Source organism: Cnephaeus nilssonii, assembly GCF_951640355.1.
Source record: "Cnephaeus nilssonii genome assembly, chromosome: 3".
In the NCBI taxonomy this organism is placed as follows: Eukaryota; Metazoa; Chordata; class Mammalia; order Chiroptera; family Vespertilionidae; genus Cnephaeus; species Cnephaeus nilssonii.
The window spans coordinates 51721298-51745704 of record NC_137074.1 but is presented as its reverse complement, the minus strand read 5'-3'; the positions used below and the strand labels follow the sequence as shown (position 1 = coordinate 51745704).

Below are 24407 nucleotides of genomic sequence, written 5' to 3'. Positions count from 1 at the left end.
GTTATGAGACAAAGCCTAGAACAAGGTTGCCTACATTTGAATGTGGTTGTACCACTTACTAAGCTATATGGTCTTGGACAAGTTCCTTAGCTTTCCTATGCTTCAGTTTCTTCATCTCCAAAATAGGGAAAATAAGAGTTTCTATCTGTCTTATAAGCTTACTAGAGGCCTAATGCATGAAATTTGTGCAAGGGGGTTGGCCCTCACAGCCGCGGTGGCTGCCTCGGCCCTCGCAGCCCTGGCTTTGTCCAGAAGGTCATTCTGCTGTCTGGTCTAATTAGCATATTATGCTTTTAGTATTATAGATTATGAGAATAAGGTATGTTGATACATGTTAAGTGCTTAGCACAGTTCTTGGCACATAATAATGTTAATGATAATGGTGTCCAACAGATTATTAGCTCCTTGAAAACAGGCTGTCTTTAGGGAAAAATAACCCTCTTTATTTCTTGTGCACTTAGGGTACCAACTTGTAAGTTTTACTTACCTCCAACCTTCACAACAATGTTGCAGAGTTGTTATTATACCAAATTTGTACATAAAAAAAGAGAGTTAGAGAGGATCTTTCTTACTCAAGGGTAGTCAGCAAATAAGTTATTTGTATTTCCATTATCTGACAAGTGCCCATAGCATAGTTTTCACTTCAGTAAAAAAAAACAACAAACACCACAGTTTAATGAATTGGGACTACTAGCTTGATAATTTTGACTAATTTGACATTTACTCTTAGGTAAAATTCTTCCCTCTTCCTAGGCTTATGTTATTCAGTTCTATCTCAGTCATAACTGTTATCTAGTATGGATTTTGACAACTGGCAAAGTATCACCAAGTTAGTCTTTCTTCTGAGTAGCAGCAGTGTATATATGGTTCAGCTATATGACAATTTCATTTTCTCTCCAACTCCTGTAATAGTGACCTCTATTCTAATATTGATACCTATTTTCATTGCCATGTTCTATGCCTCACCAATCAAAATTCTAATCTTTGAGATTTGGAATGCTGATGTCTTACTTTCTGACTTGAATCTCCAGTTCTTCCAGTTACAATCTTTACTCATATTGCTTCTGTTCTTCAAGCTCATCTAGACCCCTAGTCTTTTAATTTATCTACTTCTGATATTTCAGCGTTCTTTTAAATTCACTTTCCTTTCAGTGCACCCTTTTTTTGGTAATTATTTTTTAAGATAAAATTCACTTCACATAAAATTCACCATTTTAAAATGCACAATTTAGTAATTTTTAGTATATTCACAGTGTTGTGCAATCATAACCACTATCTAATTCTAGAACATTTTCTTCACCCCAGAAGGTAATTCTGTACCTTTAGCAGTCACTCCTACCCTCTCCCAACATCCTCTGGCAACCACTATTCTACTTTCTGACTCTGGATTTCCCTATTCTGGACATTTCATGTAAACAGAATCATATAATATTTGGCCCTTTGTGACTGACTTCTTTCATGTAGCATAATGTTTTTAAGGTTTGTCTGTTTATGTTGCAGTGTATTCCAACATTTCTTTTTTTATGGCTGAATAAAATGCCATTGTATGAATATACCACATTTTGTTTGTCCGTTCATTGATTGTGATGGGTTGTTTCATTTTTTGGATGAATAATACTGCTACAAAACCTATCAGGCTACTCTTAATTTTATTACAATATTATTTCTCTTCGGAGACCTTCACTTCCCTTCCATAATACCTACTTTATAGAATTCTCACTTTATTAGTCCAACCATCTATACTCTTTACCCCATATCTGGGCTATAAAAAGCCCTACAGGAGAAGCTATACAACTGTTTGGTGAAACCAATCAGCAGAGCTACATATTCCTGGAATTCTTGATGGAAATGATTTTTTACAAGATTCTATCAGGTTTATTTTGTTTCCTTAAGCAGCCCTTATACTTCTGTTTTCTCAAAGACTTACCACTTTATTCTTTATTCTTAGTAATGACTAAGACTCTTCCTTTTGGTGGGAAAACCTTTGTTTCCTGCCCCTGATCTAGAAATTTAACAGAACCCATCCTTGTGCCGCGCCAGCACAGCCAAAGGTTTGGGGAGCCTGAGCGGGGGCGAGGAAGGATGGAGAAATGATAGACAAAGAGAAAAAGCTGGGTCTAGGTGGATCTTCTGTGCCTTGCTGAGGCCACAGAACAGATCCAGACTGCAAAGCTGAGGCTTTATTTATAATCAGGGACAAACAAGGCAATCCACAATGTTGTAAGTTTCACTTGTTTTGGCAGCACTTGCTGCCCCTCCCACAGCTCACTAGCTACCCAGGAAAGATCTAGGGAGCAGTTACAAGATCAAGCCTAATTATGCTTAGAGGACTGAGCCCTCCAAGCTGGGACTTGTTTTCGACTTTGCCAGCAGGTCAGTCCGAGGCTTAACCCTATAACCGCTTCCTACAGTCCTTATCTTTTTCTGTTTTTCCTCCCATTCACGTGGTAAAAGTATCCCTTTTCTTATGCAGTCCCAGACTCTTACTCCTCAGGACTTTGCTTTAGCCACCTTTCTCCTTCCCCTTGTATACTACCTCTTTATTTTAAGTAGATAAAATAAATGTCTCTTGATTAAAAACAAAACAAAAGAAAACCTCACTTCTGACAAGGAAGTGCAAATCTTTGTTGAGTTATTACCATGTGCCAGTAGCAGATTGGGCTAAGATCTTTAAGGGTGTTATCTTGATTCTTTTACAGTAACCTTATTTGGTTTGATACCAGTTACCAAATCATACAGAAGACACTGAGGCTTGTTGAGGTGAATGAGGTCAGTCAGTATTACTTTGATGGTTAAGTATGGCAGCAGGATTTGAATCTAAGCTGCTTGAGTCCAGAGCAGCTATCCATAACAAGACTCTGTATATGTACCGTACTTTCCGGCGTATAAGACGACTGGGCATATAAAATTTTCTTGGGTTAAAAAGTCGTTTTATATGCCAGAAAATACGGTATATTGGACTATATTGATGGGATTAGATGTAATGGATTAGATATATTGGACTACCGTTTTTTCCGGTGTACAAGACGACTTTTTAACCCAGGAAAATCTTATACGCCCAGTCGTCTTATACGCCGGAAAATACGGTATATATGTATATGCGTATATGTGTGTGTGTATATATGTATGTGTGTGTATATGTGTATGTATGTATATACACTGAGTGGCCAGATAATTATAATCTCTGAACGCATAATAATCTGGGCCACTCAGTGTATATATATACATATTAGAGGCCTGGTGCATGAATTCGTGCATGGGTGGGGTCTGGCCAGCCTGGCCAGGGGGAGGGGACATGGGCGGTTGGCCGGACTGCCTGCTGGTCGAACTCCTGGTCAAGGGGACAATTTGCATATTAGCCTTTTATTACATAGGATATATACTGAGTGGCCAGATTATTATGCGTTCAGAAATCATAATAATCTGGCCACTCAGTGTATATGTCAAATAGTTGACATAAAACGTATAATATTATGTTAGTTTCAGGTGCACAGCATAGTGATTCAACATTTATATACTTTACAGTGATTACCACAGTAATTTTAGAAACCATCGGTTGCTCTATATAGTTAAGATATTATTGACTCTATTCTATGCTATACATTATATCCCCTTGTCTTATTTCATAACTAGAAGTTCATACTTCCTAATCCCCTTCCTCTTTTTTGCCTAATTCCCCACCCCACCCCTTTGCTATCAGTTTGTTCTCAGTATATGAGTTTGTATTTTATTTCATTAATTTTTTAGTAATTGTCTTACTCTTTCCGACTTATTTTACTTAACAAAATACTTTCTAGGTTTATCCATGTTGTCTCATATGGCAAGATTTCATTTTTTTTGTCTGAGTAATATTCCACTGTATGTATGTATCATGTCTTCTTTATCCATTCATCTATAGGATGCTTCCATATCTTGGCTCTTGAAACAATGCTGTGATGAACATAGGGGTGCATGTATCTTTTACAATTACTTTTTGTTTTCTTCAGATAAATACCCGAAGTATTTATCTGAATCACTGGATCATTCAGTAGTTCTATTTTTACATTTTTGAGAAATCTCTAGACTCTTTTTCATAGTGGCTGCACTAATTTACAGTCCTACCAATAGTGCACAGGGTTCCCTTTTTCCCATATCTTCTCCATCGCTTGTTTGTTGTCTTTAATAATAGTCATTCTGACAGATGTGAGGTGACATCTCATATGGTTTTGATTCACACTACATATTAATATATCAAAAGCTCTCAAAAGTTTAGTAATAAAGAAACTTTAACTTTCTAAACTGAGTTTTCCAGGTTTATTTGATCACAGATAAATAAATATACTGTGGAATATACTGTAGACTATATATTAGGAAGCATTGACCTATCATATATCTTCTTTATGTACATTTCATAAATTGCTGTAATCTCACTACAGCCCTCCTAGTCAGTTTCTCTTAAAACTATTCTTGCCCAGGGATGCTGGTAACTTTTTGTCACCAAATTAAAAAAAATACACACACACACACACACACACACACACACACACACACTAGAGGCCTGGTGCATGAAATTCGTGCACGGGGAGGGGGAAGGCCGGTGTCCCTCAGCCCAGTCTGCACCCTCTCCAATATGGGATCCCTCTCACAATCCAGGACTGCTGGCTCCCAACTGCTCGCCTGCCTGCCTTCCTGATTGCCCCTAACCGCTTCTGCCTGCCAGCCTGATCACCCCTAACCACTCCCCTGACAGCCTGATTGATGCCTAACTGCTCCCCTGCAGCCTGTTTGCCCATAACTACCCTCCTCTGCAGGCCTGGTCATCCCTAACTGCCCTTCCCTGCAGGCCTGGTTGCCCCCAACTTTCCTCCTCTGCTGGCCTGGTCACCCCTAACTGCCCTCCCCTGCAGGCTTGATCGCCCTCAACTGCCCTCCCTTGCAGGCCTGGTCCCTCCCAACTGCCCTCACCTGTTGGCCTGATTGCCCAGAACTGCCCTCCCTTGCAGACCTAGTCCCTCCCAACTGCCCTCCCCTGCTGGCCATCTTGTGGTGGCCATCTTGGGTCCACATGGGGGCAATCATCTTTGACCACATGGGGGCAGCCATCTTGTGTGTTGGAGTGATGGTCAATTTGCATATTATTCTCTTATTAGATAGGATTAGAAAGGACAGAGGCCTGATGCACAGGTGGGGGCCGGCTGGTTTGCCCTGAAGGGTGTCCCGGATCAGGGTGGGGTTCCCTTGGGGTGTGGAGTGGCCTGGGCGAGGGGCCTGTGGTGGTTTGCAGGCTGGCCACACCCCCCGGTGACCCAAGCAGAGGCTCTGGTATCTGGGGTTTATTTATCTTCTATAATTGAAACTTTGTAGCCTTCAGCAGAGCCAAGCCTCCTGCTCACTCCTTGGCCGCAGCCATTTTTGTTGGAATTTATTTATCTTTTATAATTGAAACTTTGTAGCATCAAGTGAAGCCAAGCCTCCTGCTTGCTCCGTGGCTGCCGCCATTTTTGTTGGGATTTATTTATCTTCTATCATTGAAACTTTGTAGTCTTAAGCGGAGGCCAAGGCAGGCCAGGGCTGCGGAAACTTGGCTTTCTCCATTGTCAGGGGAAACTCAAGCCTCCTGTTCTCTCCAGCTCCGTGGCTGCCACCATTTTTGTTGGGATTTATTTATCTTCTATAATTGAAACTTTGTAGCCTTAAGTGGAGGCCAAGGCAGGCCAGGGAAGGTGGAAAGCTTGGCTTCCTCCATTGCCGGGGAAACCCAAGCCTCCTGCTCTCTTCATGGCCGCAGCCATCTTGGTTGGGTTAATTTGCATACTCACTCCTAATTGGCTTGTGGGCATGGCTTGTGGGTATAGCAGAGGTACAGTCAATTTGCATATTACTCTTTTATTAGATAGGATATATATATATGTATATACACTGAGTGGCCAGATTATTATGATCTCTGAATACATAATAATCTGGCCACTCTGTATATCCTATATAATAAAAGGCTAATATGCAAATTGTCCCCTCGACCAGGAGTTCGACCAGCAGGCAGGCCGGCCAACTGCCCATGTCCCCTCCCCCTGGCCGTGCTGGCCGGACCCCATCCATGCACGAATTCATGCACTGGGCCTCTAGTATATATATATTGAGTGGCCACATTATTATGCGTTCAGAGATCATAATAATCTAGCCACTCAGTGTATATATATATTTAAATACATTTTTACTGATTTCAGAGAGGAAGGGAGAGGGAGAGAGAGATAGAAACATTAGTGATGAGAGAGAATCATTGATTGGCTGCCTCCTGCACGCCCCCCACTGGGGATCGAGCCCGCAACCCAAGCATACGTCCTTGATCGGAATTGAACCTGAGACCCTTCAGTCCGCAAGCTGACGCTCTATCCGCTGAGCCAAACTGGCCAGGGCCTCAATCAATAGATATTTTTAAAGTCTTTCTAAAACGTGACTTTGCCCTAACTGGTTTGGCTCAGTGGATAGAGCGTTGGCCTGCGGACTCAAGGGTCCCAGGGTCGATTCCGGTTAAGGGCATGTACCTTGGTTGTGGGCACATCCCCAGTAGGGAGTGTGCAAGAGGCAGCTGATTGATGTTTCTTTCTCATTGATGTTTCTAACTCTCTATCCCTCAGGCCCTTCCTCTCTGTAAAAAAATCAATAAAATCTATTAAAAAAAATAAAACGTGACCTTTATGGATTTTCAACTTATTCACCATCCATCTTTTGATATTTTAGTCTTTTTTGACTTTGGTAAAATTATTCTCTTGCTTTTCCTCCTATGTTTCCCTCTTCTTCTTTAGTCTCCTTTATGGGGTCTTCACTCTACATGCTCTGCCCTCCACTTTTTGTCTAGGATATAGCACTGTAGCACTGACACTGTATTTGCTGATGTCTCCTGTGTCTGTATCTATAACACACTCTTATATTTTGAGCTTCAAACATCTGTTTTCACTGGTGTTTGATAGACTTCCCATTTGGTTTATTTCATAAGCTCATCTAGCTCAGCCCACTTCACAGGCCCAACACTGTTAACACAGAGTCTGCTGGCCAGTGTGAAATTGAGTTTTGTAGCAGATGTAGCCCTCAGCAAGCAGAGCTCAGGCTGAATTTCAGTCCCTACTTTTTCCCCTTCTTAGGACATAATCTGCATAACTGTACACCATACTCGACTGTAATTTTTGAATTTCTTTCCCCTCTTCTCTCCCTACCTTACTGCTTTAATTCAGGCTCTGTGATCAAGTAAGTCTGGAAAACTCAGTTTAAAATGTTAAACAGATTTATTACTAAACTTTTAAGAGCTTTTGATATATTAATGTGTGGTATGAATCCTAGAAAGGAGTTATAATATGCAGCATTTCTCAAAAACATTATCCTGAATTAAGATAATACCCTGGGGGAAAAAACAAAATCTTTATCTTTATTCTTTATATTTCCCTACCTTTAGTTTTTCCCCTTTTAGGTTATCATTCTAAAATGGAACTCTGGGCAACACACCCAATTAATGCCATTAATTGTTTCCTATTTCCTTCATATAAAATGTGAACCCCCTTAGCATTGCACACAGGCTTTTCCTGATCTGGCTCTTGTATACATTTTCATGCTGCACTAAGGTACTTCTTGTTTGCCCTGTCCTCTTAAACTTCTGGGCCTTAGCTCATGCTCTTCATAAAGTAGTATCTTCCCATTACCCATATCTGATTAGCTTGTTCCTATTGGTCTTCAGGACTTCTCTCAAGTGTTACCTTTTCCAGGAATCCTTCCTAATCCCCTCAGTCCTAGTTAAATGTTCTTCCTTTGTTCCCTCATGCATGGTTTTGTCATGTATAGCAGTTGTGTTTGTGCTATATAAAATTTATCTAGCCTCTAGAACAGTGGTTCTCAACCTTTCTAATGCCGCGACCCTTTAATACAGTTCCTCATGTTGTGGTAACCCCCAACCATAAAATTATTTTTGTTGCTGCTGTTATGAATTGTAATGTAAATATCTGTGTTTTCCAATGGTCTTAGCTGACCCTGCTAGCGGTTCTCAACCTGTCGGTCGTGACCCACAGATTGAGAACCGCTGCTGTAGAGCCGAAGACTATTGGAAAACATAGATATTTACATTACGATTCATAACAGTAGCAAAATTACAGTTATGAAGTAGCAACGAAAATAATTTTATGGTTGGGGGTCACCACAACAGGAGGAACTGTATTAAAGGGTAGCAGCATTAGAAAGGTTGAGAACCACTGATCTAGAATGAGAGCTCCTGGGAACAGAGATGATATTTTCAATTTCTTCAAGGCCCTAGTGCCGTGGTCGGCAAACTGCGGCTCGTGAGACACATGCGGCCCTTTGGCCCCTTGAGTGTGGCTCTTCTACAAAATACCACAGCCCGGGCGAGTCTATTTTGAAGAAGTGGCGTTAGAAGAAGTTTAAGTTTAAAAAATTTGGCTCTCAAAAGAGATTTTAATCGTTGTACTGTTGATATTTGGCTCTGTTGACTAATGAGTTTGCCAACCACTGGCCTAGTGCAACAATTTTAAGTTAGACTCCTGAGATCCTTTAGGTCTTTTCTGAAAATATTCTGGCTCTTTATCCTCCTTAGTACCCTTCCCACCTTCATCTATGGTTCCACATTTATCTCCCCCCCCCCCCCCCCCCCCAGATTGATTGATTGATTTTTTTCCTAAATATATTTTTTTATTGATTTCAGAGAGGAAGGGAGGGGGGGAGATAGAAACATCAATGATGAGAGAGAATCATTGATCGGCTGCCTCCTGCATGCCCCCCACTGGGGATCGAGCCCACAATCCGGGCATGTAACTTGGCTGGAATTGAACCTGGGACCCTTCAGTCCGCAGGCCGATGCTCTATCCACTGAGCAAAACGAGCTAGGGCCACATATATCTTTTTTATATTTATCATTCACCCAAGATTTTGTTTGTTTAAAGAAAATGTTCTACGTCTGAATGGAAGATATAAAAAGGGAAGGAATGGAAAAAGAGAAGGAGGGAGGGAGGAAAGAAAGAAAAAAAAGGAAAGAAAAACAGAAGAAAGAATAGAAGGAGAGGAAGGAAGGAGAGGGAGGAAGGGAGGGAGGGATCGAGAGAGGGAGGGAGGGAGGGAAGAGGAAGGAAGGGAAGGGGGAAGGGAAGGGAAGGGAAGGGAAGGGAAGGGAGGAAGGAAGGAAGGAAGGAAGGAAGGAAGGAAGGAAGGAAGGAAGGAAGGAAAAGAAAAGCAGGTTCAGTCCTAAATCTTGCACAATGGCCAGAACAGTAGGCATTGGAGAAATATAATCAATTCAGACATCTGCTTAGACAGACTGATATTGAAATGACCAGCAGTACTAACCCACCATACCAGTTTGCTTCCCTTTCTTCCAACATACCACAGTTTTTATTTTTATTTTGAGTAACTTTTATCATACTGCTTGTTCTCCCTGAAGTTTCCTTTTCTTCCTCTGAAGAGGTGTTTTAATAAAATTTTTAAAAATTTACTTTATTTATTTAACATTTACAAACTTATTTTTTCCCTTTTTAAAATTCTTTATTGTTTAAAGTATTACATATGAATCCTTTTTCCCCCATTGACCTCTCCCCACTCCTTCCCACCCCCCCAGCACATGCCCTCACCCCCTCTACTGACTGTATCCACAGGTTATGCTTATATGCATGCATACAAGTCCTTTGGTTAATTTATGGGATTGAATTTGACTTGATAAAATGATTTTTTTGTTGTTATCAGATAATCTCTGGGTCCTGAAAAGTCAACTTTTTGGTGTAATTTTCATATGAATTGCTTGTTCAAATACATAATTTGTAAAATTATTTTCAACCTGATGTAACGTTTTTCTTTTTCAGCTTGTGAAGCTTTGTATTGTGATGATTGACACTGGAAAAGCCTTTTGTGTTGCAAATAAACAGTTTATGAATGGGATTCGAGACCTGGCACAATATTCTAGTAATGATGCTGTAGTTGAGGTTAGTATGTTAAAATGATAAATGCAACAAGACATTAATAAATTATGCATCCATTTGCTTTATGAAGTTATAATGGTCCTTAAAATTAGAAGTAGAAAAGCTGTCACCCATTGGTTCTATCTTGTATAGTTCTGTTTTCTTGGATAGTTAGAATTTGATGGTTGATTTGTATTGTGAATATAAGTTTACTTACTGCTTGGTGAGCTGAAGCATCTAGAAGAAGGATTGAGCAGGAAGAGCAGGATCTTGATTACTAGTAGCTGCTTATAGAGTAAAGCAGAGCATTAACCTAAGAATAGTGTCAACTGTATGTATAGGGGCTGCATAGGAAAGTTTTGGTCAGCTACCTATGCTAGGTTAGCCTAGACCCCTCACCATATTATGTGGTATTAATGACATTTCTTTCATGAAGAATAATAGCAGGTGAAGAAATTGGTATAGTTTGATGATTATTTGATCCATAGATGCCTTTATGAGCATAGTCTTGATATACTCAATTTTACTTTTAGATTTATATATGCCATTCCTATTTGTTAGCATAATACTATTGATAGGGCAGTACTAATTCTTTGACTGTTCTAGGGTTTTATGTTACTACACATAGACTTGACCTCTGCGGAGCATGCCCATGAGATATTGAGATTTTCCTTAGAAGTAAATGTTATTGTTAACAATGTAACTTGATCTTTCTCTCAGAAATGCTGAAGTAATGTTTTTTTGTGGTCTGTTTTAGTGGATTTTAAGTAACTTGGTTTTTTCTTTTTTCTTTTTTTTTCTCATAGACAAGTTTGACCAAGTTTTCTGACAGCCTTCAAGAAATGATAAATTTTCATACAGTAAGTGTCAGTAAGTAGGTATTAATATGACCATGTTATTTTGGTATGTTGTTTTAGTGGCAGTATTTTATGAAATAATTTAAGTTGTAATTCAGTGACTAAATTTGTCAACAACTTTTTAGTTGGGTGTTATCTAAAATGTGTGTGTGTGTGTGTGTGTGTGTGTGTGACAGAGAAAGAGTGAGAGGTAGAGAATACATTTTATTTCCTATTCTAAAATACTGAACTTATATTAATGAGGCACACATCTTTTAAGTTGTACCTTGTAAAAATTTAAGCAATTATTTCAAGAATGAAGAAGTAAAAGTCATTCTAAATTTAGTTATTTCTTATTTCTTTTAAGATACAAATATTACATCCCATTTCTTTGATTACTTGCCAGTATTAAAGACTGCTGTATTATTTGATATATGTGTGTGTTTAATATGTGGTGCCGAGCTGCAGTGGCTCAGTGGTTGAGTGTTGACGTATGAACAGGAGATCACAGTTCGATTCCTCATAGGGGCATATGCCCGGGTTGCAGGCTCAATTCCCAATTGTGCAGAAGGTAGCCGATCAATGATTCTCTCTCATTATTGATGTTTCTATCTCTCTCTCTCCCTCTCCCTTCCTCTCTGAATCAATAAAAATATATATTTTTAAAAATTAAAAATAATATTTGAGGGCATTTTTTCCCATGGACAAACAGTAGTTCAGGGAATGCGCAGGTAAGGGAAGGGAGTGGGGTAAGAAAGGGTTAATGGGGGGGGGGGATCTGTAATACTTTCAACAATAAAGATAAATTTTAAAAAATTAAAAAATATTTGAGGGCATTTTTCCATCAAGAATGAAGTATATATATTACTTTTGGAATGTTAGAAAATTCCTTTTGAAATTTATAAAAGTTTGCTGAAAATATGGTAGCTTATAAGCCATGTACTTCTTAATTTTTAAAAAATGTTAACATATAGCCGAAACCGGTTTGGCTCAGTGGATAGAGCGTCGTCCTGCGGACTCAAGGGTCCCAGGTTCGATTCCGGTCAAGGGCATGTACCTTGGTTGCGGGCACATCCCCAGTAGGGGGTGTGCAAGAGGCAGCTGATCGATGTTTCTCTCTCATCGATGTTTCTAACTCTCTATCCCTCTCTCTTCCTCTCTGTAAAAAATCAATAAAATATATTTTTTTAAAAAAATGTTAACATATATGGTTATATAATTATTTAATTCAATGCTTAAATTTATCAGAAGCTGTCTATAACAAGAATATCAACACTTATATTCCTTATAAAATCTGCTAATTTTTGGTTCTAAGTTAATTAGTTTATTCTTCTTATTATTTTTGTGTAACATATTAAGCCTGAAATTATCTGATAATCTTTATTTTAATTGTAGTTCAAATTGCAGCTGTACCAAAATTATCATGCACAAGTACCTGCTTCAGTTCCTGCTTTCAGTTCTTTTGGGTATATATCTAGGTGTAGAATTGTAGGTCATATGGTAATTCTGTGTTTATCTTTTTGAGCTATCAAACTGTTTTCCACAGAGGTTGCACCATTTTACATTCCCACCAGCAATGTATGAGTGTTCCAATTTTCTACATTTTTGTCAACACTTGTTATTTTCTATTTTTTTGATTATAGCCATTTTAGTAGATGTGAAGTGGTATCTCTTTGTGGTTTTAATTTTCATTTCCCTAAAGACTAATGCAGTTGAGCAACTTTTCATGTGGTTATTAGCCATCTATAATAATGAAAGTGTAATATGCTAATTAGACCAGACAGCAAAAAAGTGGAACGACCGACAAGACAACCTTCTGAAGGACGTTCTAGATGAAGCCGGAGATGCAAGGGCCAAGCCCCTTGCATGAATTTCATGCATCGGGCCTCTAGTTTGTATATGTCCTTCCATCACTGTTGCACATTGATGTCCTTTGCCCATTGAAAGTTTTGAAAAACTGAGTTCTTTTTTTAAAAAAATAAATCTTTATTGTTCAGATTATTAAAATTGTTTCTCTTCCCCCCCCCATTGCTCCCCTCCACCCAGTTCCCACCCCACCCTCTGCCCTTACCTCCCCCCCCCCACTGTCCTCATCCTTAGGTGTACGATTTTTGTCCAGTCTCTTCCCGCACCCCCTACACCCCCTTGTCCCTGAGAATTGCCAGTCCACGCCCTTTCTATACCCCCGATTCTATTCTATTCACCAGATTATTCTGTTCGTCAGATTTTTTATTCACTTGATTTTTAGATTCACTTGTTGATAGATATGTATTTGTTGTCACTTGTTGTTCATAATTTTTTATCTTTACCTTTTTCTTCTTCTTCCTCTTCTTAAAGAACAACCTTCAGCATTTCATATAATACTGGTTTGGTGGTGATAAACTCCTTTAGCTTTTTCTTATTTGTGAAGCTCTTTATCTGACCTTCAATTCTAAATGATAACTTTTCTGGACAGAGTAATCTTGGTTGTAGGTCCTGGCTATTTATCACTTTGAATATTTCTTGCCACTCCCTTCTGGCCTGCATAGTTTCTGTTGAGAAATCAGCTGACATTCGTATGGATACTACCTTATAGGTAACTATCTGTTTTTCTCTTGATACTTTTAATATTCTCTCTTTGTCTTTTGCTCTTGGCATTTTAATTATGATGTGTCTTTTTTTTATTTTTTATTGATTTTTTACAGAGAGGAAGAGAGAGGGATAGAGAGTTAGAAACATCGATGAGAGAGAAACATCGATCAGCTGCCTCTTGCACACCCCCTACTGGGGATGTGCCCGCAACCAAGGTACATGCCCTTGACCGGAATCGAACCTGGGACCTTTCAGTCCGAAGGCTTACGCTCTATCCACTGAGCCAAACCGGTTTCGGCTAATTATGATGTGTCTTGGTGTGGTCCTCTTTGGATTCCTTTTGTTTGGGGTTCTTTGCACTTCCTGGACTTATAAGTCTATTTTTTTCACCAGGTAGGGGGAGTTTTCTGTCATTATTTCTTCAAATAGGTTTGCAATATCTTGCTCTCTCTCTTCTTCTGACACCCCTATAATTCTGATGTTGGTAGGCTTGAAGTTGTCGCAGGGGCTCCTTACACTATCTTCATATTTTTGGATTCATTTTTCTTTTTTGCTGTACTGGTTGGGTGTATTTTGCTTTTTCATATTTCAAATCTTTGACTTGATTCTTGGGATCCTCTAGTCTGCTGTTGGATCTCTGTATATTATTCTTTATTTCAGTCAGTGTATGCTTAATTTCTAGTTGGTCCTTTTTCATATCCTCGAGGGTATCACTAAATTTCTCAGAGGTTTCTAGAAGATTCTTGAGTAACTTTATAACCGTGGTTTTGAACTCTATATCCAGTCATTTGCTTTCCTCCATTTCTTTCATTTGTGAACTGTTTCTTTGTCTCTACATTTTTGCTGCTTCCCTGTATTGATAAAATGGCTTTGTGTGCTAAGTGTCCTATAGGGCCCAGTGGTTCAGCTTCCCTAATTACCTGAGGTGGACACTCTTCGTGCACCCCTTTGTGGGCTGTGTGCACAGTCTTGTTGTAGTTAAACCTTGATTGTTGTTGGTATCACTGGGAGGAATTGACCTCCAGGCCAATTGGCTATGAGGATCAGTTGTGTCTACAATGGGAGAACTTCTGTGCTGGAGACACCTTTATGGGGCAAGACTTGCTTCAGTGGGGCTTTGGTGCTCACTGAGTCTTCTCCCTGAGTGTATCTCTTATGGATGTGAAGAGTTGTAATCTGGATTGTCTCACTCTAACCCCTGGGTACACTGGCTCTTGGATCTCCAAGGAGGTGCAAAGTCAGCCACTGCCTGAGGCCACCCAGCAGGAGCTACAGAGACATCTGCAGATACCTCCTCTTTGTTTGGTGTTTGGAGGTGTCCAGATGAGGCCCAGCTTTGAAGCAATGCAAGCTGCTGTCCAGCCTTGGGCCTTCTTTTGGAGGCTCTGGGCCTCTCTGACCCAGCTGCAGTTTGTTAGGTTTTAGATTGCAAAAGGCCAGGCCATTCATATGCCAAAGCCTCTGCACATAGCTTGGGTGGGGTTGTAAATTGGGTTGTAAATTTACAACCCCACCCAAGAGACACACTCAGGGAGCAGACTCAGTGAGTGCCAAAGCCCCACTGAAGCAAGTCTTGCCCCATAAGGGTGTCTCCAGCACAGAAGTTCCCCCATTGTAGACACAACTGATCCTCATAGCCAATTGGCCTGGAGGTCAATTCCTCCCAGTGATACCAACAACAATCAAGGCTTAACTACAACAAGACCCCTTTGGCGGGGTCTCAGGGAATCACCAGGGCGGAGCAAACAGTAATGGCTGCCCGTTAGCCCTGCTCCGAAGAGGTCCCCGGGTCTCTGTGTCCTGCGGCATCATACAGGAACAATGATCGCTGCAAGCACCTCTGAGAGAAAGCCGCCCTCGTGTTCCAGCCCGATGCCAGACAGTTCAGTTTCTCCCCATATGAGTCTGGGTCCCCAGAGTCTCGCCCAGAACTAGAGTTCAGAGCAGTCGGGAGCTTGTATCTCCCTCCTTTGAAAAAGACAATAGCGTACCCAGTTGCCAGCCCTTATCCGTGTGTTCCTCCGTACCTCCGCACTTCACTTCCGCACCTTCTCCCAGTCTCAGTGTGCTTTTCTCTTTCCTTCTAGTTGTATAAATTCCACTCAGCCAGCCTTCCCATGGTTTTAATATAACAAAATTGATTCTCTGTGGTATACAGCTTTATGAGTTTTGACAAATGCATATGGTTGGGTATGTATTCACAATCAAGATGCAGTTCCATTAAACTTAAAACCTATATAATAAAAGCCTAAGCGACTGTTACGGCAGAACGACCAGAATGACCAGTTGCTGTGATGTGCGCTGACCACCTGGGGGCAGCGCCCCCAGGTGGTCAGTGCGTTCCCACAGGGCGAGTGCCGCTCAGCCAGAAGCCAGGCTCACGGCTGGCGAGTGTAGCGGCAGTGGTGGGAGACTCTCCTGCCTCCGTGGCAGCACTAAGGAGCAGTGAGCCGAGCAGTAAGGAGCAGCAAGCAGGTGAGCGGTAAGGAGCAAGGGGTCCCGGATTGCAAGAGGGCACAGGCTGGACTGAGGGACTCTTCCCCTCCCCCGTGCACGAATTTCGTGTACCGGGCCTCTAGTACCCTTAAAATACCCTATTGTTTGTCAGCCCTTCCACCCCTTGCCACTGGAAATTGTTGATTTGTTTTCAGTCCCTATAGTTTTGCCTTTTTCTAAATGTAATATAAATGTAATCATACAGCTTGTAGCCTTTTGATTTACTTAGCAAAATGCATTGAAATTCATCCATATTTTTGCATGTATTAATAGTTCTTCCTTTTTGTTGCTGAGTAGTATTTCATTGTATGAATGTACCATGGCTTGTTTTTTCAGACATTTGGATTGTTTCCAGTTTTTGTCAGTCGGGAATGAAACTGCGATAACCATTGGTATACGGGTTTTGTTGTGAACCTAAGCTTTTATTTCTCTTGGGCAGTACATAGGAGTGGAATTGCTAGGTTTTATGTAAATATAGTTTTAACTTAATAAGATACTAGAGGCCTGATGCACGAAATTCATGCAAGCATAGTCCCTCGCGGTCTGGCTGCCCTGCCCCCCTCCCACTGGTCATTTCAGAAGGTCGTTCCCGAAGGTTGTTCTGCCGACTGGTCTAATTAGCATATTAGCTTTTATTGTATAGGTTAGGTTTTAAACTATAAATTCTACTTCTTTAATTCTGTTTAGGTTACTAATTTTCTTCTTGAGTGAGCTTTGATAATTTTTGTCTTTCAAATAATTTAATTATCTCATCTGTTGAATTTACAGGCATAAAATACCCAACTCCCCTGGTTTTTATTTTGTTGTTGTTGTTAATCCTCACTTGAGGGTAGTTTTTCCATTGCTTTTCAGAGAGAGTAGAAGGGAGGAAGGGAGTAGGGAGGGGTTGAAGGAGAGAGACATTAATGTTAGAGAGAACTGGTTGCCTCCCACATGTGCCTTGAAAGGGGTGGGGTTTGGGGTGGGGGAAGCAAATCAGCAATCCAGGTGAGTGTCAATGACTGGGAATCAAACCCCTGACCCTTTGGTGGGTGGGCCAGTGCTCCTAACTCTGAGTCATACCAGCCAGGGCCCCTGGTTTTCCTTTGTAATATCTGTAGGATCCGTGGTAAAGTTAATATTTGAAATTTGTCGCTTCTTTTTTTTCCTGTTCACTTTGGCTGGAGGTTAATCAATTTTATAGATCTTCTCGAAGAACTAAGCTTTGGTTTCATTGATTTTTGGGTATTGATTTTATTTTCTGTTGACTTCCATTCTGCTTTTTATTTACTTTTTTATTGCTTTAGGTTTAACATAATATAGAATTTTTTTCTCTCTCTGTCTCTGGAAGTAAATTGACAGAATTTGGAACCCTGGACTCAATCTACAGTGTGTGTGTGTGTGTGTGTGTGTGTGTGTGTGTGTGTGTGTGTTTGGTTTTTAGGTGAGAAGATAAGGCTTGCTAATAAGATTTCAGAGAGTGTGACTTTTTCATTAGTAGAAGGACACAAGATTTTCTTTCTATTTTGAATATTGATTCTTATGCCTGTTCATCTGACATTTGTTTCTAATTATAAATGAAGTATATCTATAAATTATGAAAGTACTTGGAATTCCCACGATTAGCCCTGTGAAATTTACCACACATAGAGCTATCAAAGTTAAATATGTGATGTCCTTTAAGTGAGGATAATATTGTGAGAAATAAAATTCTATTCCTGTCTCTAACATTAGCAATTATTTAACCTAAGGACTATACAATGTTTACTTGAACTCAGAATATAAAGCATTTAAATCCTGAGCTCTTCCCAAATGAGTAACCATTAACTAAGATATAAGGTAGTTGTGGATTTGTTTTTATTTGATATATAAGATTAAGAAATTTTTGTTGTGGATGGAGTGAAATTTGTATTACTCTTTTAGGTTACCTTTCAAAGCCTGAATTAAAATTAAGGAAATAAATTGCTCTACTGTTTGAGCATTTTACTTGAATAGTAAAGCAGATTTGATTTCCATTGTATATAAAGGTGATTTTGTTTTTTAGACAGATAAAATTTGCTTGAAAATCAATTTTTCTTTCTAAATGCTTATTTTTTAAATATATTCTTGAATTAGAAATATAGGTGTTATTAGAAATTGGGGTATTGCTAGAGGGATGTGATAATTATAGTACTACATGGAAATTATTTTCTTTATTTACTTTTCTAATTGCTTAATGTTACATTTTATCTTTTAGATCCTATTTGACCAAACTCAGAGATCAATAAAGGCACAGCTTCAGAACTTTGTTAAAGAGTAAGTCAATTGCAGTGAAGGAAAAAGTAAAGCATTTAGTTAATTATTACATCTAGAAGTTAGTATCTTTGGAGAGAAATGATGGAAGAAATAATGAATTATGAAAATATTAGAGCTTTTTTTGTTTTGCTTTATGAAATGTATATTGCATTTTTTCCAGAAGTATTTTATATAGAATCAGACTTAATGCCTTATAGTGAGTCATTTATACTGTGAAACATCTGTTCAGGATACACAGGTAGAATTGTTATGAATTAATTTAAATAAATAAATAATCCAATGTCCTTTCAAAATCAAAGCAAACCTCAAGAATAGTTGAAATACTATCAGTTATTGTAGTTGATGTTAAATTTTGCATTCTTTCAATATGGTATTTTCTTTGACAAGAAGATAATATATGGGCATGAGTAATGAAAGTGCATGCTTTTTGCTACATATGAGCCTTTTGTGTCACATTCATTACATTTCTAAAAAATACCCAACTTTTCTGTTTTTTTCCCCACATTAATTCAGATTTTCTCTTTTAATTCCTGACTGAAAATATATATTAAATTACAGATAAAGTTGATTATAATATAATATTCAGGATAAATTGTAGATGTTATGAACTGTAAATAGTGGCAGATCACAGAAATGAAATGCATTGCCATTTTAGTAGGTTAGAATTGTTATAGTGGAGGTGATGTCTTGCAGATTCTTTATAATTTACTTCATAATAGGCTAATATTCAGAATGTCCTGATAGAATGTATACATGGCAGTTGATGGCTTCTTACAAGAGTTCTTTCTTAGGTAAACTTTATTATTATTATTTTTTAAAATGTTGTCTGTCTTCAAGTTATTTTGCGATTTCCCTGATAGAAAAAGTAAAAGCAAAGTGATATTATATACTTACCTAAGATTATTAATGAAATCAAGGATTTCAGATTTTCAGACTATTGAAATGGATACTGTTATCCTTTATGGGTATAAGAATTCTTTTAGAAAACATTATAAATTTGTGTTTTAAGAATACATTCATGTCCTTTGGGCCAGTGGTTCCCTTCAAGAAATGAATGTTGTTTCTTAAAGTGTGGTCTGAGACCACCCATAGCAGTAAAACCAAGGGTGTGTCTTAACACCCACCCCTCCTCCCCACAAACACAGATTTCTATAATTCATCACAAAGACTAATGAATTGTAATCTCTGGAAGAGGAAATTATATTTGCATATTAAATTTGCATTTTTAACAAGTTCTCTGTGGTGATTTTTATGTATTCTACTACTTAAAAATCATTTGCTTAAATAATGATACATGCCCCTGAATTTGTTTTGAGGGGGAAAAGTTAACTTTGCCTTTAAGTTTCTGTAATGTTAATTTGATAATTTAATTTCACCTCCAATTCATAGATCTAAGTAAGGAAATGTTAGGTGACTGTGTTGGAATTACATATAATTGAAAACAATATATATTATAGTCAGAAGAACTATTGAGTCTTATTGCACAGTGAATCAAATAAGTAGAGGAACATGAAAATTAAATTCTAAGTGTTATTTTGCTAAAATTTTTGATCAAGAAAATTTTATAAAGTTTAACTGTTTTTATTTTTTAGAGATCTTAGAAAATTCAAAGATGCCAAGAAGCAATTTGAAAAAGTCAGTGAAGAGAAAGAAAATGCACTAGTAAAAAATGCTCAAGTACAGAGAAACAAACAGCACGAAGTTGAAGAAGCCACAAACATTCTGACAGCAACAAGAAAATGTTTTCGACACATAGCCCTTGACTACGTTCTTCAGGTATATTTATTATATATTTTTAAAAAATGCTTACTAGGTGGAGGAGGGTTAACTGGGGATAAAAGGAGGACATCTGTAATACTTTTAACAGTAAAGCTTAAGAAAAATGCTTAATGAACATGTCTTACTTTTGAGTGGTTGCACTGAAAATAATATTTTTTTAGTTTAAAATTAAACCAAAACTTTGTGAAAAAAATTCACTTGTTTGTATATCTGTCTGTGTGTGGATATGTATAATTTTGCTTTTGATTTCTTCCCCTTTTCAGTTAACATTACACTTTCCTCCATTTAAAATGTTGTAAAAAGCATTTTTAATTGCTATATTTTATGGAGTTGCTGTATTAATTTAATAAATATTTGATTGAGACATTTTAGTGTTGCCACTTTTATTGGCAGTAGTGAAAATACAGTTTTCAATAATTTTAAGTGATAACATCTTTGCATACAGATTTTTTCCACATTTCTGATTATTTCTTTAGGGTAGATTCTAGAGGTACTAAGGCTCACCGTATTGCCAAATGAAAAATATTTCTAGAAGTAGTGCTCTCATGTTTTGAATTAGGTGCTGTTTTTTTAAAACTAGAGATCAGTGTCTGGTAAGTTGCCTGGTGATCGTCTGGTCTAAAGTATAATTGAAACCAATTTGAAGGTAATAGGTTTCTAAAGAAACTTAAGAGAAATGAAAAATGAAGGCACACATTATACGTACATTATTTCACATGTACATTATGTGTTCCTATAGATCATGGATTTTAAAGCTTAAAAGCATTAAGGCTTAGGGAATTATCTTTTCTAAATTTCCTTGTTATAAAAAAAAGCAGTGAGTCCCCAGAAATTGTTGACTTAATGATGATCACAGACTATTTCTTAAAGCAATCCTATTTAATAATCCTATCTAATAAAGAAGAAATATGCAAATTGACAGTCACCACATCACAAAGATGGTGGCACCCATAGCCACAAGATGATGGCACCCAGTACCCTCAGCCCCACCGTAGTCATCCTTTTAGCCCTCACCATGGTGAGGGGCCAGCAGGCTCCCGCAGAGAGCAGACTACAGGGCCCTGTTTGTTACCTGGCTGCGGCAGCGAGCCAGAGAGCAGACAGCAGGGCCCTGCTTGCCCCTTGCCGTGGTGGCAAGGGGCAAGCAGGCCCCTGCAGAGAGCAGATACCAGGGCCTGCGGCAGCGACAAACAGGCAGGTCCGCAGAGAGCAGAGAACCACAGGGAGCGGGCCTAAGCGATCAGTAGGACATCCCCTGAGAGCTCCCAGATTGGAGAGGGTGCAGGTCAGGCTGAGGGCCCCCCCCTACTCCCCCACCCCTTGTGCACAAATTTTGTGCACTGGGCCTCTAGTACAAAAATAACTATACAAGCTAGTGATTAAAAAACTAACCAATAACTGCAAAATAGTAGAAAGTGACTAAGATTTTTTTCTCTTAAGTTCCCATTTAATTAGTGGAAAGTTAAATTTTAAAAGAGTGAAGTAAACTCCCTTTATTAATGAATAGAGTAGTCTGTATTTTCTGTCTCCTGTTACCTACCTCACATTCATACCACTTCCTGTGGTAGTATGAGTTCTCAGTCTTCCTATCCCATTACTCTGAAATACTCATGCTAGTGTTATTCATTAGATACATTTTAGTTTTTAGCCAATTTGACTATTGTGTGTCACTGAAAATTGAGGCCATACTCTCCTTGAAATATAATTTTGTCTTGATTTATCTTAAACCATTTTCAGATCATCATCTTCTGTTTCTTTTCCATTTCTGCCATGGGCTTCTCTCCTTTGCCCACCTTTTCACTTTCTTTTTCAGGGTTTTATCTTTGGTCCTATTCTTTTCTGACTTTATAATTTCTCTGACAGTCTCATTATGCTCCCTTGCTTGAATAACCACCATATAGAGATGACAGATTCTTCTTTTTTCCTCTCTTTTTCACATAAGTACCTCATTCTTTTTGTGCCCAAAGTTTAAATCTTCTTCTTAAACAGCTTCTTTTTGTTCTTTCCTAACTGAATAGGATCACCCTCTTAATCATAGAAGTTCAGATTTGAAGTATTATATCAGATATTCTCCTCATCCTCAGCTACTATATCTAACAACCAAAACTGCCTTGAAAATTCTGTGTACCTCTTAAATCTGTTCTCTCACTCTTGCTGTAGCCCCCACACAAGTTCTTACTGTGTTTTTTTAATCTAGTGTATTAAGATGTTCTCAAGCAGTTGGTCTTTCTTGCATTGTTTTTACTACCCCCATTATTAATTCATTCTCTGTTCTGTGGTGAGTTACTCAAACTTCTCCAGGCAAAGTGAATTATTTTTGCCTCTGCCTCCTCTGTGCTACACTAATATTGTCATACACATTGCTGTTGGAGCACTTAACCCATTTATTCTAATTATTTATTTATATGTCTTTTCTACTCCTAGATTGTATCTTTTCCCTCTAGTGTGGTGGTTGGAAATAGGTAATACATGTTTTTTGAGAGAACGAATGGCTTAATTTTTTTTTAATCCTTATCCGAGGATATTTTTTTCCATTGATTTTTAGAGAAAGTAGAAGGGAGGGAGAGAAAAAGTGGGAGAGAGAGAAACAGTAATGTGAGAGAGACACATTGATTGGTTGCCTCCTGCACGCACACCGAGTGGGGCAGGGATTGAACCTGAAACCCAGGTACATGCCCTTCACTGGGAATTGAACCCACGACATTTTGGGGTATGGCGGATGCCAAGCACTGATCAACATTGGCCAGAGCCAAATAGCTTAATTTTAAATTTAATTTGGGAAGGGGGATACAGATAAAATATTCATTATTTTCAGACTTACATATAAATTTTCCATTTTCTTTGGTGTCCATCCAATAGTTTTGTGAAGAGTTCTAACTTCCCTTTATTAGTTTGTTTGATTTTTCTGATGAGAACTGTTGTGTCATTTTATTATATGGCCAAAGTGTTTTAGAGAATATTAAGTAATAAATATCCAGATTTATAAAGGTTTTCATGATTTAGCTTCTCTAAATATTTGAATTTACTTTTTTTCTCATTTGTTTTTTATTTGTATGTTTTTGTTTATTTGTTTTTTGTTTTTAATCCTCACCCAAGGATATTTTTCCATTGATTTTCAGAGAGAATGGAAAGGAGAGAGAGAGACAGAAACACTGATGTGAGAGAGACACATCAATTGGTTGCCTCTGGCATGCCTGGGACCAGGACCAGGAGACTGTATCCGAGGTATGTGCCCTTGACTGGAATTGAACCCGGGACCCTTCAGTCCGCAGGCTGACACTCTGTCCACTGAGCAAAACCAGCTAGGGCTTGAATTTACTTTATTAGTATTTCCCCAAGTAAATGCTGTTTTTCATTGACAGGGAAAAACAAAACAAAGGCACTTTTAAATTTTTCAGAGTTTTAATAGTAGGTTATCTGTAGCCTCTACTTTTACTTAGAATATTTGAAAGTTAATATTTTAGTTCTCAAAACTAAATAGGCCTTGAAAGAAATAAGCAGAAGAAACTAGGGCTTAGTTAAGCAAATATATTTGGGTATTTCTTGGTCTGTTTTTATTTTCTGATCAGTGCTTTAAAATTATTTTATAAACCAATAGCAGAATATTCAGTGAGAAGGACATATTAAAAAGGCAAGTATTCTGTAATACCAGTCTTTTGACAATATTAGTAAAAAGTGAATGATTCTTTTCAATGATTTTATTTTACTAAATTGATATATAACATACAAAAATAAAATGTTTGTTTATGAATTTCTAGAGTTGGGAGACATACCACAAAATGCAAATTTCGTAATTTACTTATCTTTTAGTAAGTTTAATCTAATTAAAATATTTATTTAAAATCAATTTAACAAATATTTATTGAGTACTTACTACATAACACTTGGAGAATACACCTGGAAATAAGGCAAGGCCTTCATCTCACAGAGCTACACTTTAGCTGGGGAAAAGACATAAATAAGAAAATATAAGGGCCCTAGCCGGTGTTGCTCAGTTGGTTGGGCGTCATCCTGTGTACCAAAAGGTTGCTGGTTAGATTCCTGGTCAGGGCACATTTCTGGTTTTTGGGCTTGATCCCTTGAAGGGAATGTGCAGGAGGCAGCCGATCAATGTTCCACTCTCACATCAATGTTTCTTTTTCTCCCTCTCCCTTCTTCTCTCTTAAAATGAATAAAAGTGTATTTTTAAAATTAAACAAAAGAAGAAGAAAATATAAGGTAGTTATGATTGCTATGAATAAAATAAATAGGGTTGATATACTAGAGAGTGTGTATGGGTCTACTTTAGACCTTTGAAAGAGATAGTATTTAAACTACCTTAACATGAAGTTAGAACAGCCAGTTTGCAGGCATTGAGGTGGGAGTAGTATTGGGTTGTGGTTGAACACAAAAAGGGGGAAAGTGGTAGAAAAGTAGGTTGGAGAGGTAGGCAGGGGCCAATCACAAAGGATCTTGAAGGCTGTGGTAGGGAGTTGGAAAGTTTTAAGCTAGATGGAACATGGTCTTATTTATATTTTAAAAAGATCAC

At 38.4% G+C, this 24407-nt stretch overlaps 1 protein-coding gene across 2 annotated transcripts in view; it reads left to right on the top strand.

Moving 5' to 3' along the window:
- Window positions 1-24407, top strand: part of ACAP2 (ArfGAP with coiled-coil, ankyrin repeat and PH domains 2) — a 135369-nt gene that overhangs the window by 55893 nt on the left and 55069 nt on the right. For both annotated transcript variants that reach the window (XM_079766649.1, XM_079766650.1), the window contains exons 3-6: window positions 9828-9947; window positions 10730-10783; window positions 18042-18100; window positions 19693-19876. In XM_079766649.1, the coding sequence (XP_079622775.1) occupies window positions 9828-9947; window positions 10730-10783; window positions 18042-18100; window positions 19693-19876 (417 nt within the window). The remainder of the gene's footprint in view (window positions 1-9827; window positions 9948-10729; window positions 10784-18041; window positions 18101-19692; window positions 19877-24407) is intronic.